Here is an 18,671-nt window from a genome sequence, read left to right on the forward strand (position 1 = left end):
TGGTGCATGTCGGGCTGCTGGACATGAGAAACCTCCAACGGCAGCTTTGGCTGCATTCTAACCACGACAAACAAAGCTCGCAGAGTACGAGAGAAAACAGCTCTCCATGCGCCGAGAGGTATGAGGGAGAGAACACAGTTAAAGCAACCCAAATAACAATCACTCTCACAAAACACTCAATACAGAGTGAAAAATGAGAGACATCCACAGATAGAAACAGATGAAAGAACAGGGGAGGTAACAGATAAATATAATAGCTCTAATTAAAATTAAAATTAGTTCTCTTTCAAATCAAACATCTAAAAATATGTGTGGAAAGTCTTGTTCTTGCAATTGCATTTATGATTTTTTTTTTTTTTTTTTTTTTTCTCAAATGTAGCTTAACCATGTCATGTGATATGCTACTTCAGTACACTTAACAACAAATATTACTGGGACCACTACAGAAAATCGATGAACATTTAATATCAAGGAATTCACATTATAGACACTACCACTGACTATCCCTGTAACAAATTGGCCACAATGTTGCACATTTACCATATACGGTCCAACCATATACTAGGTTTTGACCTAGTCTTGTTTCAGGTAATATTTCGATATTTTGAGAAAATATGCTTTTCGTTTTCTTTCCAAGAGTTAGATGAGAAGATTGATACCACGCATGTCCTGTGCATTAAGTACAGAGCCAGAGCCAAGTGGTGATTAGCTTAGCTTAGTATAAAGGCTGGAAGCAGGAGGACAAAGCAAGCCTGGCTCCTTTTTTATATTTATGAAAAAGAGTTGCCACCAAAAAAGATTGATGGATAAACTGTTTCCACATTTATGTTTGTGTATGGATTAAACACAAGACGGAATTTACAGTGAGATTTAGAGGCACTGAGAGCTGAAGTCATTACGTCACCTCCGGTTAGCCTCCATTCCACTAGCTTCTGTAACTCAATGCAATCTCTTATTTAGCATTTCTTTCATCTGTCTGTCAGCGTGTTACTGGGGTTTACTTTCCATATTCCAAGATGCCTCAGCATCCACCACAGCAGATGCTATCAGAAGTTTAAACTTTTGTTATTTTAACTTAAATAACGTTTTCATTGTGCGCACAGAAAAAACTACAGCCCCCATTAAAAGAACTACAAACCTGGCAGCGCAGGTACATACGTCACTATAACTTGGTTTTGTCCATATCCATAAAAACTCCCCAACACTGTCTTCTAAAGTCATTTTTCAACTTTATACTTTTAATCTCTGTTGTGTAAAGGCTTGTGCAGTGTTCACTCCTCTCTGTGCTGCTGTTATTACAGACATGTCTGAACTAGCCGCAACCTCTCCCCTTGCTAATGGACTCCTCACCTCTGTTGAGCCATGATGTTTAGCCCACAAACATCCAGGACTTATGGGAAATGATGTTCATTAGAGGCAGTTAAAAAACATAAATATTGAATAAACAATGATATTAGATTGTTTTTAAGAAAATCTGCATCCTTATCTAAACGTATAAAGCGAACTGCACAATGTACTGTTGAGAAATCCTCAGTTCCAAGACTGGATTTTAACTATTAGTATAGTTACAAATGTCAGTGGGATTTTTAATGAGGTTTTCCTACTTCTGAAGTGGAATCCTGAAGTTCCAGTTTGATTTTGGCTCTCTGTGTGTATTTTGGAGCTTCAGACAGAACCAGGCTAGATTTTTCCAATCTAAGCTAATTGCTGTTAGCTATAGCTTCATATCTAGCATACCGACGTGAGAGTAGTACAGACCTTCTCATCTAACTCTCGGCAAGAAAGGAAATAAGTGTGTTTCCCAAAATGTTAATCTACTTACTTTGAAGAAGTAAGTTTGCTGTTTTCCAGAATCACAGATACAGTGTCTTCAATTGAATTATTATTTTTCTCTTCAGTGAAGAAACAAATGTCAACCACAAAACAAGTTATAAAAAGCATGTCAATGTATAGTACATCTAGTGTATTAATTGTCCATTATGAATCAGCATTCAGTGTTCAGTCATTTCCAAAAATGTGTCCTTCTCCTTAGCTTATGTAAAATTGTCAACTGTCCAAATGCTTTATACCAAAGCTGGAGACCTTATTAGCCATAATCTTATGGGGATTAGGACTCCCATGTGCAGCTGTTGCACCAAACTTTTCCTTTTCTTCATTATATCTATGTCACTGACCTCTATTATTATTTGGCTGTGGTGTTTGGCAGCTTGATAGATGAGGTTATGTGCCAACACTGCCTGGCCTTGACAGGGGAACAGGTGACACTGTGCAAACGCTGTTGGTGTCCATCCATATTATGAGTCTGTGTTTCTCCACATCTAGTTGTTAATTAGTTGAATTCATTAACATACAGTAAATAAAATGTGTCTCTCCCTTTGAAACAAGCCAGAACTCATGATCGGCATTTATCATTATTTTAATTTTCTTCGGCTGCGATGTCTCAAGATACAAACAATAATCATTCCTCCTATTGTTAATTGTCAAAATTAATTTACTCCATTATTATTGTTTCCTTCCTCTGCTGCAACAAACTTGATCTCAGCATTGGCAGTCCTTGAAGCCATGCTGCTATCTCTGACCTTGTGCTTGAACAGGAAGGGGAAGGTTTTTCTGAACGACTTTTGAAAGCTGGCTCCCATGAAACCGTAGACTATGGGGTTGACGGAGGAGTTGGCATAAGACATGCAGTTGGCCCATGTCTTGATCTTGTACGTGGCATAGTTGGCCTGGTAGTTTGGATAGAAAGACTGGAAGAGGACGAAGATCTGGATGGGACCCCAGCAGATGGCGAAGAGGAGGACGATCACTACCACCATCTTGGAGACCTTGCTCCTGATGCTGATTGTTCTCTCAGACAGTAGGTTGACCTGAGGAGCAGTAGTAGCAAAAGCAAGCTATAAATGCAACACATCGTATCATATTATCACACACTGATGTGGCGGTCTTGTTAGCAAACAGTTGCCTATTTACACATCCAGCAGATATGAAGCAACATTAGTATTAATTATGTTGGTTTGTTTTTCTGTATGACGGTATGTATGCTCGTATTTTTTGTCATTATACATGTATTGCTCTTGGCCTTGTGAAGCACATTGTGTTGCTTTCTGTATGTAATGTGATCTTTAAATAAAATATATTTAAACTTAACTTAATTTGGAGTCGTTTTTCTGTCCACTTGGTGAATGTAAGTCCAATATCCACTCTGTTTTGGTATCCACTAACTCTTGAGAGAAATATCTTTGCCTTGTTTCCCAAAAGCAACTTAAGATGACTTAAGATGATCACAAAATCTTGCAAACCTTTTCAAGCTCAAGAGGTGTTTTTTAAAAGCACTGTAACTGAAGATGCTCTTAGAAATGATTGTAGATTAACAAGTGATGTAGGAGGCTCAGAGCATCTTAAGATGCATGTTTTATTTTGGTTTTCATTGTTTTTGTTCATTTTTAGGTTTATATGTTTTCATGAGCAATGGTGTTCTTTGTTAAGTGATGTTTGACGTAAAATGAGTGATGTTGATGTTTATTAAATTGTCTAAAATTTCTAAAATTGTCCTCCTTTCTCTCTTGCATAATGTGTTCATCTGAAATGCCACTTCCCTGGTGGTATATTTTCAGGTTCTGTATCTTCTCTTTTCTTTCTATTTATGGTGTGAATGTTGTTTACCTCACGCTTACATACAGCAAGTCTAATACAGAAATGATGATAGGATGACATATTCATGAAACTTAGAGAAACCTCCACTGTTTCATTTCAGTTTTAATATGGTTAGTAATGTTTAAACCGACTTCCTCTCAGTAACCTGAAATATAAGGGCTATGGACTGTTTACTGCACATTAAGCTTACTTTTTTTGTGTGTGTTTGTGTAGTTTACAGCATTTGCATTTTGTGATGTGTGAGCTTTCATTAAATATGCAAAGTTACTTTAAAATGTGTTCATCATCATCTTCAGCACCACAAACAGTCGACATTAAGAAGCTCTGAGCGGCATGCACTTGCTTTTAAACACTGCTTTGGGAAATGCATGTAGAATTTGGAGAAACGCTCTTAGAAAACACACTTAAGTCGTTATCGGGAAACAAAGCCCTGGCTCCTTCGCTGCTAAATGCTCCGCTGTGTTCACAAGATAGTCATTAACCTTGTCTACTTGCATTTTGATGCTGGGTAGTTAGCATAAAGTTAAAGGGTTTTAAGAGCTTTTTGCTGACAACAGCTATGAAAGTGAACCAAAATAGTAAAGTTGTGGGCCAAAAACCAAACACATGAGCTGAAAAGTCACTGAAGAAACACCATAAAGCTGAAGGGGGACTGCAGAGCCAGGTAATAATGTCACTACAAGCAACACCTTTTACATTACATATAGTCATTTGTTGGCATAGTCATTGTTATTATAAAACAAAAGAATATAGCCGCTTTAAAGACAGGTGCTTTAAAACACATTTTCAGAGACAGCCAACATCAAAAGCAAGATAACAAATGTAAAGAAACAGGAACCGCCGAAGAGACTTGAAGAGAAGAGAACAGTCTTTTTGACATTTAATTAGCTGCAGCATTAGCAATCACATCTTAAAATTAAGCCAAGCAATTAAACAAAGCACAACAAACCATGTACATACCTGATAGTTGTTGTCAACAGGTTCTACAGTGGGCTGGCCCACCCTCTTCACCATCAGAGTATAGCAGAAGGAGATAGTGAGAACAGGCAGCAAGTAGGCGGCGATGAACTGGTACAAGATGAAAGCCCTCTCATGTGTCTTCGAGGGGAATCTCTCCATGCAGTACTGCCTGGGGCCATACCAGTAACCCTCCTCAATACGCTGGTACATTAAAATCGGGGTGGACAGGATGAAGGAGCCTGGACAGAACGGCAATTTTTTTTTTTTTTTTTTTTTTTTTATACACAACTGTACACTGTAGTGAATGAATGAACAAATAAAGATCAAATGCAATGAGAAAAAATGAGAGTAGTTTTTATCAAATTAGCAGGACAGACCGATCCAAATGCAGATGCTGACAATCATGGCTACTCTCGGGGTGCGGTGGCGGAGGGATTTCAGAGGGTAGACTGTGACGTAACAGCGGTCCCCACTCATAGCGGTCAGAGTGATACATGTGGCTTGAACTGTCACCTAAGGAAGACAGAGAAGCATATACAGAACATATAGTGCTATACTCTAAATGTGCAAAACGTCAGAGACTTGTGGTTTAGTGTTCTTACTGCAATCAAAGCACAGCGCAGAAGACAAACTTTGTAACTCCAGATTAGGCATAGCCCTGGAAGAGCTGTTGCTATTGGGTTTATCCCTGCACATATGCACAGTTGTGAAGATTTTCTTTCCTGCCACTGTACAATGTACAGTTGCCTCTCTCAGGCCCCCATCTACAATATATAACACCATCAGGACCTGAGCTCTGCTCTCAAAAAGCCAGCATTTTCCTCAGCTAATGCCAGTGGAGCAGGGGGTCCAAGTCTTAGGCCCACACATATGAGTTTGACTAGATAGCATGTTCCCTTCATGGTCTGAGGTGCTTAGCAGGGGAATGGCCACACAGCGGCTGGTGCCTAGGCCCACAGAGATTCTTCATAATGGCTGGCGCTGGGCTATGAATGTAATGTGGTTTTGAGGGGAAGTTAGTATTGTCGCTCCCCACTGCCTGCTATGTTAGATAAATGTTTCCTTGTGGGGAGCAACAAAGTCAGAGCCTAGATGCCAAACACTAAAGCTTTTCTACATTTAAGTAATAGTTTACTCCATGTGAGTTGGCTGACTAAACTAACAATTATTTTCATTGTCAGTTAATCTGTTGATTACTTTTTGGTTAACCAGTTAGTCGTTTAGTCTATAAAATGTCAGAAAATGGTGAAAAATGTCAATCACTGCTTTCCAAAGCCCAAGGTGACATCCTGAAATGTCTTGTTTTATCCCAACCAACAGTCCACAACCCAAAGATATTCAGTTTAATATCAAAGAAGACTGAAGAAACCACAATATTCACATTTGAGAAGCTGGAACCAGAGAATTTGGACAATTTATCTTTAAAAATAACTCAAAATGATAAATCAATCATCAAAATTGTTGAGGCACAATTCATTTTCTGTCGACCAACTAATCGATTAATCTACAAATCATTGCAGCTTTCTTTGGAAATTTGACCTTGGCATGATGATATTTTTAGCATTATTTATGCTTTACCTGTGAGCTGACGTCCACCTCATGTTGTTATTAAGACATCATTGTCTCCACTGCTGAAAATAAATACTTAATTTCCTGTGGTGGACCAGAGGATTTATTCAAGGAAAGACTTGACCTAACAGGGTGTTTTAAAAAGCACATGTAACACTTGTAGTAAATCAGGTATTCATTGGAAAATGTCACTGATAATTATTATTATGATAAATATATGCCAACACAGGTTTGTATTTCCAGTGCTACACACTCAACTCACTCTTACATTTTTATGAACTTTTTTTAAAAAAATGCACCACCGCTTCCAAACAAACCGTCACATTAAGTGGTGTTCTCAGAGAACATATCACAAGTTTGGATGGCATAATTGCAACAGAAGTTTGCAACCACCCCTGCAACCACCAATGTGCATCCAGCCTCAGTTAATCACACTTCATTAAGAAGCGAAGGAGAAACTCAAGCAGCTGTTTTGCACCACCTTTGTTTCAGACGAGCTCTCCAAGTCGCCTGAGGTTTTCTTAATGAGCTCTGGTGCTTTTTAACTGAAGAGCATGCGGGATGAGAGGGAGTGAGGGATAGAGGAAACATACAAGGGAACAGGAAGACGGAAAGCAGAGACGAGGCTGCATTTGCGATAAGTATTTTTAATTAGCATAAGAACAAATCATTCAATTTAATTATTAATAGGGTTCAATGATGCTTGATTCAATTAAACCCAGAGACGTCAGAGGAATGCTAATTTATAGCCAAATGGAGAATTCATGTTGCGATTAAATGTTCCAGTATGCAGACTTTGACTTTTGACAAAATTCCCTATATAAAAAGAAACATTTTAAAGTTGACAGCACTGTGTCAGTCTCATATTTAGACATATTTCATCCCAAACCAGCCTTTGATAATAAACAAAAATACACATCCTTTTACTTTACTCTCACAGTCATTACGTTCTACAGCAGAAAACACTCTGACTGGATATGTTCTCTTTTCATACGCATCTATACATTGATATCCAGTGGAGCAGGATGATGAGACTGAAAACAGGCATAACATTTCTTTTCATCCTCTAAACAAAAATTACATTTTGTTCATTTAATTTACATGGACCTCTGAGAGTCTTACTGTGTTATCTATAGGTACAGTAATCCATATTGCTTTGAAATAATGTGCAGCAGGGTGAGAAATAAGGGGTCAAAAGTTCTCTCTATATGCTCCATTCCAAATAGGATCTAATTTAAAACACTCTTTTCTCTATGTGTCGGCCCTCTTTCTCTCTTTCTCTTTCTACCTCTTATCTATGACTATGAAGCCAGCACCCATTACCCTCCAGAGGTTTGGAGCACCACATCAGCATGTCAAAGGATATGATGAGAGACACAGAGAGGGGTCGGGATAAGTTCAGTGTTGAGGCCACTGAGGAAGTGCGTACAGCGACCCCTCAATTTTTAAGAAGCTTGGTGGATTAAGACTGCACTACTTTGTTATCTTTAATGCATGTCCATTTAAAGGAATTGGCTTGAACATTGCAAAGAGAATATATTTAGATCATTAGCTGAGCAGTGTGGCAACACAGCCTCTATTTCCTCTCATTTCTTTAAGTGAGATGAGGAAAGATTGATTTGTGCTTTACAAAAGAACGATTGTATGTTGCACAATATCTTTCTTAAAATAATACGGTGTGATTGTGTCTTGAAAGGCTATGGATTATTGACAGAATAATAATAATAATGACAACAATCATTAGTTGCAGCCCTGGGTTTTGCATTTTATGTGTTATCTATTTTGTCTCAGTTACTTTTGTTTTTATATATTTTGATTAAAAAAAGTTTACTACTACTGAACAAAATGTTTAAATCTGCTGCTTTGAGGATTATCCATGCTATGCCATGCAATGATGAATTATTTTCATTAAACTAGAAGATGTTAGTAAAGATAAAAGAATGATAAAGAACAATTGAATGGAGTCAAACAGCATTTTTTTTTTTATCTTTGTAGCCATGTAGCCATGATACACAGCAAATGTGTATCAAATGAAAAAAAAATCTGATATCTGGGCTCAGCTGTAAAGCTTAAGTGAAGATGCTGGTATCATAAATTAGACGACCTAACCCACATAGCAGTGCTACATCAGGCTATGATGTGGCACTGCTGGCCTTCTTCTGGCCCAGACAAAATGGATGTGAGCCCGAAATGGCCACATGTAAAATGGTAAATATGCCCCAAATATCTCAAATCAGATGTGGGCCTTTTTTGATAAAGAAGCAGTGCTCTCGGGTAAGTGCATTCTGGATGTGGGCCATTTCTGGTTTATCTGGTTTGTTCTTGGTTGACAGACAAGTGCCATCATTCCACATGGTAAGTGGGCCAGATGAAGGTGCCGAAAGTGTCCACTGTGGGCCGGATCTGGTCCACAGCAATTTTGCTATCTGGGAAGGGATCCGTTGGTACCAACCATGTCATGCTAGCTTGTAGGAAAGGGGGCTAAGTAACGCTCCAAAGTTAGGATAAATTTTGGCGAGAAAAAAACGGCCTGGCCATTTTCAAAGGGGTTTTATGGGTACCCACGAGTCTCCCTTTACAGACATGCCCCCTTTATGCTTATGCAGTTTTTTGCATGCAGTGTAAATGTGTCCTCGCCATCCAATCGCTGACAGATGCAATTCTTACAGAAATCTCCAAAGGTCAAAAGTTTTTGATATCAAATCACAGCATAGATTTTTCTATGGTGTTCCTCAAAGTCTAAGCATCTTAATTTTGGAGGGATTTTTGACCATTTTTAGCAATTCTCGAGTGGTCAGGAATGGTTTAATTTTGCACCAAATCCATGCAACAAACGGTATTAACCCAGAAATTGCTGCAACAATTTATGAGACATATTTGAGCATGTAAATGACCATCACATACTTCTCTCATTACGTTCTAAGCCTTTATAAACTCTAAACTTTCAAAATTTGAATAGGCACCTAACTAAAACACATTGTTTATAACAGATTTATGACTAGAAAAACTTGACACACAGTGCTTCAGGTTCCTAGCTTCCAGATGATGTTTATCTATTTGGCATATACTGTTGAAAAATGGGTCTATGGTGGGTCTCTAAGGGTTAAAAGAAATATAGCATTCAGTCAAATATTTCTAGTGGGCATTTTTCATAATTAATGTGCTGCTCAGTTTCCTCAAAGATGTAGAGGAGGTGTCTGTCTCTCTGTCTTACTATCTTTCTGTCTGGCCCCCCGACTGTTTCTTTGAAATTGCCATCCATTACCTCCCAACACCACACCAGTGATACAAACTACAGAATGGTAAGGAAAATAGAGCTTCTAGTAAGAGGTGAGAAAAATAGTAATCACTGTCTTGGATTCATTTGGTGCAGATGGAAAGTGACTCATGGTGACAAGAAAAAGGAGACATGTGGCTCCTCGCTTTCAAAGAAATAAACAGTATGTGCTGTGTGCATCTTCATCCTACTCAGTGCATGTTGAATATAACCTATTAAAAAATGTTTCCAGGTAACTAATATATACAAGAAACAACATGTTCTTTTGTTGTTTGTCTTGGACCAAAAACATGATGCCTTACAAAGCAGTTTACTGTCGTCTTACTCATCAGTTAATTAACAGACAGGAGGCTGACTTGAGTTTTTTTTTTTTTTCTCATGACTAACAAACTGGCATTCATTTTATCTTCCAAGTAACACCTGTTCCAATAAATGTTGAATGTGAGACTCGTTCGCATTTCTTGCACCAAAAGAAGGATGAGTGAGTCACAGATGAGTAATTTGTAAACATTTATCGACTCTCACTAGCCTCTATCAATGCAGCAGGTTTTCATTTTATATACAGTAGCTATAGTTGTACGACTGAAAGTTTAAAGCCCCAAGAGGCTGCAAAATTCATCACACACCAACAACTACTGAGTTAGCTTCTTTTGGATCTTACCAGAAATTGAGCTAAAAGTCAAATCTGTCTGGATGATGGTACAAAAGAAAAGGCCATTGGGTTATTTATGTAAAAGCAAATTATTTGTCCTTGTAGGGGCATGACGGAGCATTTTTCCAGCCAAGATTTGCTTTGCAGAGTGCAAACACAATCAGTAATGATTAACAAGATTGTTAGCATTGCTGAAACACAGTTTGACATGGGTTTGTGACTGTGACAGTGTAACAGTGACACTCTTTCTCTAATTCCCTCAACCTGCTAATAAGAGAGAGTTAGAGGTAAGAGAGCAAAAAGGGAAAGAAAAACAGACCGAAAAGAATCCAATTAGATGAAAAAAAGTATCATGGAAAACACAAAATCCAGATGTGGTGCCATTACAGTGATATTTCTAAAAATTGATAAAGAATTAAGGTAAACTACTTGGATGACTGCGGGGTCGTATGGATCCTGTGCTCCGGGCTGTGATTTATATAAGATTTAATGTTTATGTATGTTTGTTAAGAAGAGATTATTTCTTCCAGGAGGATCCTTGTTGCTCCTCAGATTCTTTGGGCTCAATTGAACTTTCGATTACCGGTAAAGGGACAAATCATGCCCAGAATCCATAATGCATTTTGATGTATGTCAGTGAAAGGCTGTGCAACAGGCCATGCATGGTAGAGCCATGCAAGTAGTATGATTTAAGTTCCCACAGGTGTCAAATGTTCTTTGCTTATGAACTGTAATGGCCTTCAAATAACGGGAATTATAAATCAGGTTTTTACATCAGATACATTATGCTACAGTAGATAATCACAGCTGCGATCCAACGGAAATGTGTAAAGTAGAAGTGATATACATATTGCAGTGCAAAATACTTTAAAGGAGACGTATCATGCACATTTCCAAGTCCATATTTATATTCTGGGGCTCTACTGGTATCTTTGCATGATTTACAGTTCAAGAAACTGTATTTATCTTATACTGGCCCTTTATGCAGCCCCTCAGTTCAGTTTCTGTCTCAAACAGGCCGTTTTAGCTTCTGTTTGGCCAGCTTGGAAGAATTCCAGCAGCTCTGAAGGCTACATAAATAAACAGTGGTAGCAGGATTTCAGTGGATTTCGATTTCGATTTTGGAGTGGAAAACGTGAACAAAGGCTACAGAACAGACAGCCGTTTGTGGGCATATGTGAACAGTCTGATGTCAGTTCAGTGCAAAAGTAGAGGTAACTTGGCTAAAAGAGTGCTCAGAGCACAAATAATGCTGGGCTTTTGACTTGCAGGGAGCATTTTCCCATACGTTCACCTCAAGTTTTGGAACTTTTCCCATGTTTAACATCGACATCTCACATCATAACAATATAAAAATAATAGAAAATAGCAAAAAGCATGATATGTCCCCTTTAATAGTAATATTGCTGCGTTTGTTACACTGCCCTCCCATGTTGAGCTAATGAAAACAAAAGTACTTTCAAAAGAAAAAGTGATTGTCGAGTCATTAGTATTGATCAAGCCCACGGTCATTCTCTGCTATGGTATCAAGTTGTAATATGTAAAATTGTAGAGGTGGTAACGTTATCAGTCAACTTGTTGCTTTAACAGAGACTTCACCCACTGTTTCCTTTCATTTGTTTTCATTGAACTGTGAAATCTTTGAGACACCACTCAAGTTATTGGTCCATATTTATTTGAATAATGCGTTTGAATAATGAGGTGGGTGAGCAGTCAGTTCTCCAGTCCTTATAATCATTAAAAACCTAATTATCCTTTGCTCTTGTATAAATGGTGGTGGGTCTCCCTTCAAAGCAATGGATTAAAACATTTTAAAATATACAGGGTTAGATGATAAAAGCCAGCTCCTTTTCAAAAAGAAAAGAAACTAGCAAATAGAGGGAAAAACAATCAAAGCTAGAGGAGAAGTGTGCTTTGCCATAGTATTGCTTTCTCCAATGTACTAGTCTCCATGTCCACATGAATAAGTTGAATCATGCCTCTTAGTTCACAATTAAAAATGCTTTTATCCTTTCTGCTTGCCTGCCTCTCAGACTGACGTCTTACACTCAAATTAGCCATGTACTGCTTTCTGCATTCAAAAGAAAATGTCTTTTCTTTTTGTCCGCCTGTCAGACCGTCTTCTCCTCCCTTCCATCTTTATAATGAATAAGGTTTAACACAATCTCCAAACACAATAGACTGACTTTTTACATCCATATAATTAATTTTACAGCATATTTTAGTCAAGCTCAGTTTTCTTACGTAAAAAGTATCAACTTTTTTTTCCTGGAGACAGTGTTGGTCTACATTTTGCATTTGAACCTGACAGGATGCCTATTAACTAAACAGGAGCTATGGCAACCCTCCACTTCCTTTATGCCTTCACTGACAATTAAGTCTTTTTGAGCTCTTTAGGTCTGGGTGCAGATTTAGCTTTTTAGAGTAATCTGCAGTTATTACTGGATGACTAAGTGACATGTAATTGCAGTGTAGAAGAGAAAAGTGGCCTTTTAAGATCTCAATAATTCCTCTTTGAATAAGCTGTATGGAGGCAACAGGTTGAAGCTTATGCTTGGCTTCCCTTTATTTGGCCTTAGATTTGCCTGCGTGTTTAACTCATGATAAGGTGCAGAAGTAGGTTTTCCTGCCAAAATTGCAGTATGATTTAAAGCTGCACCAATTTGTATTCTGGGGCTCTATTGGAACAACTTTGCATGATTTATATTTCAAAAATCTCCTTATTTATCTTATACTGACCCATTATGTAGCCCCTTAGTGCAGGCTTTGTCTGAAACAGGCCGTTGTAGCTCCTGTCTCTTTTAAGACCCCCTTCCCAATGAGCCCATTCTCTTCTGATTGATCAGACGTCCAGCGGCTTTCACTTCTTTTTCTCATTCTTTACACAAAATGGAAACTTCTCAAATACATCTGTACATGTTTGAGCACAAATACAATCAGAAATATGCTGGTGGACAACATAAACAACCTCAGCAACAAGCAGTATGGAACAGACAGCTGTTTGTGGGCATGCATGAACAATTGGATGTCATCAAGTCGAGGTAACATTGCAGACAAAGTGTTCAGAACAGGTTGAAGCCTGGGCTTTGACTTGCAGAGACCATTTTTACATATGTTCACCTCAAGTTTTGGACCCTTAACAATATTTAACATAGACATCCAACATCATTACAGTGTAAAAATAAGAGAGAAAATTACAAAAAGTATGATAAGTCCCCTTTAAGAACAAATTACTGTGTACCTAAATGTGAGAGGAATTGCTCATAGTGACAAACCTACAGATGGGAAAATAATGGGATTCCATTGTTCCCCTCAACTCTGTCTTTCAGCTCATTGTTTTAATTTTACGACAATTTTAACATTTTGGTTCAGTCTGTATCACCTTAACTTGAACTCATTTCCAAACAGGCAGCTGTTTTCAGAGAAAACACTGATAAACTGTCAGGATTTTCGATGGTGTGCACTTTTGGGAGGAACTACTGGGCCTTACTCCATTGGAGGGACACACTACAGCTGTTTTTTTAACAAGCGTGAACTTACAAAAGGTTTGCCTGTTGGTTACTGATGGCACTCCAGCTGTGATCGGTAGAGTTCAAGGGCTGGTGGCGAGGCTTTCAGCCATAGCCCCACATGTGCAGCTTTTACACTGTATTATTCATCAGTCTGTATTGTCGTGATCTGAAAAACACCATGAACACTGTCATGAACATTGTGAATTTCATTCACTCAGCCTCCAGCCAACAACATCGCCTTTTCCATCTGCTGCTTGCTGACATGTTTGCTGAACACACTGACTTACTGGTCCATAACGAGAGGAAAGGTGCTGAACCATTTCTGTGATCTCCGCCAGGAGATTGTGTCTTTCCTTTGCATGTGTAAACATAAACGGGCAACCAGCCTCTGGGAGCGCATGTTGGATGAAGAGTTTATGGAAGTTTAAGAAGTCTACTTTCTATGTGACATTTTTGGGCACTTGAACACTTTGAATCTTGAAGAGTCTATTGCTGATTTGGCTGAGAGACTTTGTGCTTTCAAGACAAAGCTAACGATTTTCACAATGGACCTAATGGATACAAAATTGATGCACTTCTCACAACTCTGTGTATTCATGATCACAGCACCTGAGGCACACATAACACCCGTCATGACAGACTTTATGACAAAATTGACCTTTACTGAGAAATTCCAAGGCTTCAACATTCTGCAGTACTGCAGGTACTGCAGTTTGCTCGTGATCCATTTTCCATCAAACCTGAGGCAGACTTCTGTGTATAACAGCAAAAGAAGTAATGTCTTGTATTGATGAGAGCACCTTTCAGACGAAATTAGTTGATGTGTAGCCCTGCTCTGCTTTAAAACAGCACTTGCAGTCTGAGGTTGTAGTGGACTGTTGGTCTAACCATGTTAACCAATATCAGCACACCACAATAAGTAAAGAGGCCTTGCTAATACTGACAATGTTTGGATCGACTTATACTTGTGAGTCTGGCTTTTCTCATATGAATGCCATCAAAACAAGGGCGCGTTATTTCATGACTAATGAGTAGTTGCATAAGTGTCTCAGGATCATCCTTACTACTTATGAGCCAAGCTATGTTGAAATAGCAAAATCAAACTGACAGAAGTCTGATAGGTACGATAGTACTATCATAGTAAATCACCTGATTATATAGCATGTAATCCTATCTCAGTGAAAATGCAAAAGCTTATGTCTGCTTTGAATTGTTTTTGATAGTATCATGAACAGGCCCATTTATTGTTAGTCTGATGGATATTTTTTACTGTATTCAACTTGTTTTCTACATTTGTGGATATGGACCTGTCAGACAGACACCTCGTGTCTCTGTGTTTTCTTCTGAAATTGATTATAATGATACTATTAAAGTGATAGAAAATAGATGTGTGTGACTAGTTTATTCCATGTAATAATATATCTATTATACTGTAAGAGTTATTTGTTGTCATTAACTGACAAAGTATTCTGAATGATTTCCCTGTTTGGCTCACTTGCTATTGAAGTTGAATAGACCTATAATGTTGTTTTTCTTGGGAGGACAGGCTCAAGAGAACAGCTCACCCGGGTGATCATGTGATCATGATGGGTCATTTATCTTTCATCTTTCCAGTGGATCTTCAGCAGGTCTTTCCAAGCTGGGAAGTTTAAGTTCCTTTCATTTTATATAAACTCTTCTATAAAATCCAGATATGAAGGCAACAATGGCCATTTTTTCTTGAGACAGTCCTTAACTATAAGAGGACAAGCTGTGACCTCCATTAGTGGATTATAAAGACAACTTTTTCTCTGACAGACATTTCATTGCTTTGAGCACATTTATTGAATTATAATAATTACTGGGTTTTGTTCAATTTCAGAGCAAATCAGATAAATGATAAAGATGTTTGATAAATGTCTTTTTTCTGTGCTTTAAGTGCAGAAAGCAGTTTGTGTGTTCTGTGTATGAGAAAGTACATTTCTGATATATGATTGTGGTAAGACTTTTTTTTAAAAGAGTCATGTTTTTACCTGCTGTAGAAAGGCAACAAATTTGCACATGAAGTTGCCAAAGATCCATCCAGGCAGAGGATAGAGGGTGGCAGTGAACGGGACGCAGCACACCAAGAAGATGATGTCAGTGGCAGCCAGGTTTGCTGCACAGAGAGAAAACAACATACAGGATGTCTGGTGTTTACAGATGCTGTATCTGCAGATGTTTGAAGTAAAGATTAGGTGTGAATGTAATATGATAATGCAGCACTCCACCTCTTTATAAACTATCAATCTAGTTATTAATGAGAGGGATAGTGGTAGCTTTACATTTTTGGGAAATATTCACTTTCTTGCCAAGAGTTAGATATAAAGATTAAAACCACAACCATGTCTGTACAGCTTAGCACAAAGACTGGAAGCAAGCTACTCAGAGATTGTGATTGACTGATTAAACCACTTATCAGTTCTCCTCCTGGTGATCAGCAGATGCGATAATCACCTTGACATTTTATGAACCCATATGTCCTGATATAAGTAAAAATCATATTTATGCACTAACTTGTACCAACAGTATCATTATCTGACATTAGAACAGATGGCAATTGTACAATCAATTGCAATGCAGTGAAATTTCCCTGCAATAAATACTACTTTTATTAAGATTATAATGTTCAATTTTGTTGACACTATTGCTATAGTGACTCTGTAAAGCTTATGGTAAGTGAGATAAATCGGGTGCATCTGATGTCAAGTATTAAGAGACTGCGTAAGCATCAGGATCAGTATTTGTTTACTTGATGATGTGCTGTAGGCGCGTTTAGAAAATCAAGCCTTTTTGACTGATGACACCCACACACACACTCTTATAAATATGAAATGCTTGATTTGAATCCACATTCCTCATCCAATATTGCAAATTCATACATTCACAAGTGCACACAAAAATATAAATTCATGTTTGCACACCACACCAAGCAGAGATTGTCATGATAACCTTGGTAGTCTGATCTGGCTTTCCCTTTTCTCCGTTTAACCCATCACTTTGATAAATATGCCACACATTGTTTCCTATTTGTTTCACTAGCTGATCTAATCACGTTCTAGTAGCTGGACCATGTTGCTGGAAGGGTGAGCAGATGGTGCAGACGCTAATCTAATGTTGCTGAATATTAAACTATTTCAATGCTGTGGCCTTGGGATATTATCCAAGATCAAATTCATGTCACATCCGCAATGCACTATGCAAACACAAGCACAAATAGTTATGACAGTTCAATAAATCACAATATTGCACAGAGCCTTGCTTTATTTACACACAGGATCTTGTAAATATATGTTCCTAAGTGGCAAACATTCATTATTCATCTTTTATCTTTTATGGACACATCAATTAATCAATCACCTTTGCAATTCGCCTGAAGTGACAGGTGCGTCACGGCTCCATCAGACATGCAGTAATTGACTTCAACAACAAAAAATCAATCACCCGGGTTTCAAGTCAGTGTGCACTGAATACCAGAGGAGATGTAAGACAGCAGTGTGATTGATGCACTCCTTTGATTTCTCTTGTTTTACTGGATTCACCCGAGATTAAAGTAACAATCCCCAAGACAAAATCTATATCTCCCATATCTCCATATTTAGTGTTGTTCCACTATTTTTTATTATGAAACTTAAAAATTGAGATAAAATTGAGATATAAATACAGTATCAATGCTGTACTTTTATTTTTCTACCACAAAAGCCAACCTTTGCAAAATAAAACAACATAAATAAGCAGAACACATTTTAAGCTGTGAGCTCTTGAGCGATGAAAATTGCTTACTTGCACAAATTTCAAATTGTATTTAACAAGAAGAGTCTCAAAACACCCCAAGCAGAGAATTATTATAGCTGTTTGATCAGATTTTCTGCTGAGGTGCTCTGTCTTAGAAACAATTTGCACTGAGTTGTAATTCAGCACACATCTTTATACCTATCTCATCTTTAAGAGGGAAAAGCGAAACCTGTAATCAACATAGACATTCTCAAACATAGCTGTGTGCTAATTGGGCAAAAGGAGAGTGAGTGAAATGATATTCTCGTGAATCCCTGAAGGTCTTTTGAACCCACTACTGGCATGCAATGAAGCGTTACCAGATAGATGAAAGAGAGAGAGACATGCATAAGTACAAGACACATTTTATCCCAGTGATCCCCTGGTCTAGCACTACCTGTCTTGTCTCATGTCCCTTCCACAAATTACAAGAAATCAGAAATAGAAATTAGCCATTTGTTACTTTTTCCTCATACTCACCTATGTAAAAGTTGGTCGCCGTCCTCATCTGCCTGTGTTTAGAGATGACATAAATAACCAGAGAGTTGCCCACCAGTCCCACCAGCATGATGAGGGAGAAGAAGAGGGGGACAAGCCAGGCGTCTGTGAGGAAAGGGTGCTGATCCCCTTCCTCCTCCTCCACATCTCCTCGTCCTCCCAGAGAGAAGTTTGCCTCAGAGCCGTTGATCCAGAGCTGCTCGGTGGAGTTCCAGAACCTCTCGGAGGAGTACATCGTGACAGAGTGGGAGAGATAATAGTGAGGGAGGTGAAAGAACAGGTGCCAAGGAGAGGAAGAAATGGCAATTAGGGGAGAGAGTTTACAGTGTGTGTGTGTGTGCATGTGAGGCGTTCAGCCGCTGAGTCTAGTCTGCCCTCAGGCTAAGAAAAGGAGAGAAAGATGGATGGTATAAAATGGAGGAAAAGGGGAGGAATTTATGTGTGTCCAAGACAGATGGGGAAGATTGGGGGGGGGTTGGCAAGATAGCAAGAAAGATGCATGAGAGAAAAGTAAGAGAAAGTGTGACAGGAGGGGGGAACAGAGGTGCCAGTTAGGAAGAGCTGACAGACAGAAAGTAGGCGTGAGAGATGAGTGTGCCTGAAGAAAAACAGAATTTAGAGGGACTTAATGGAAAGGAAGGCAATGTGGTTATTAAATCAAAAAGTTAACAAGGTAAATGAAAAGAAGTATGAGGTTGGAGGGATGGAGAAGACAAAGGGAAAAAGGAAAAAGACAAAATGGGATAAATATCCATCA

The 18,671-nt window shown here is 38.5% G+C and overlaps 1 protein-coding gene across 1 annotated transcript; it reads right to left on the reverse strand.

Moving 5' to 3' along the window:
* Nucleotides 1–445: 445 nt before the first annotated feature.
* On the reverse strand, nt 446–18,334 carry kiss1ra (KISS1 receptor a). Its single transcript, XM_067606212.1, has 5 exons — nt 17,897–18,334; nt 15,637–15,761; nt 4,992–5,127; nt 4,615–4,853; nt 446–2,867 (listed from the first exon to the last, which is right to left on the reverse strand). The coding sequence occupies exons 1-5, from the start codon at nt 18,255–18,257 to the stop codon at nt 2,487–2,489; spliced, it is 1,242 nt and encodes a 413-aa protein (XP_067462313.1). The 5' UTR covers nt 18,258–18,334; the 3' UTR covers nt 446–2,486.
* Between the last annotated feature and the right edge of the window lie 337 nt (nt 18,335–18,671).

The sequence above is a fragment of the Thunnus thynnus genome, chromosome 12, assembly GCF_963924715.1.
Source record: "Thunnus thynnus chromosome 12, fThuThy2.1, whole genome shotgun sequence".
NCBI lineage: Eukaryota > Metazoa > Chordata > Actinopteri > Scombriformes > Scombridae > Thunnus > Thunnus thynnus.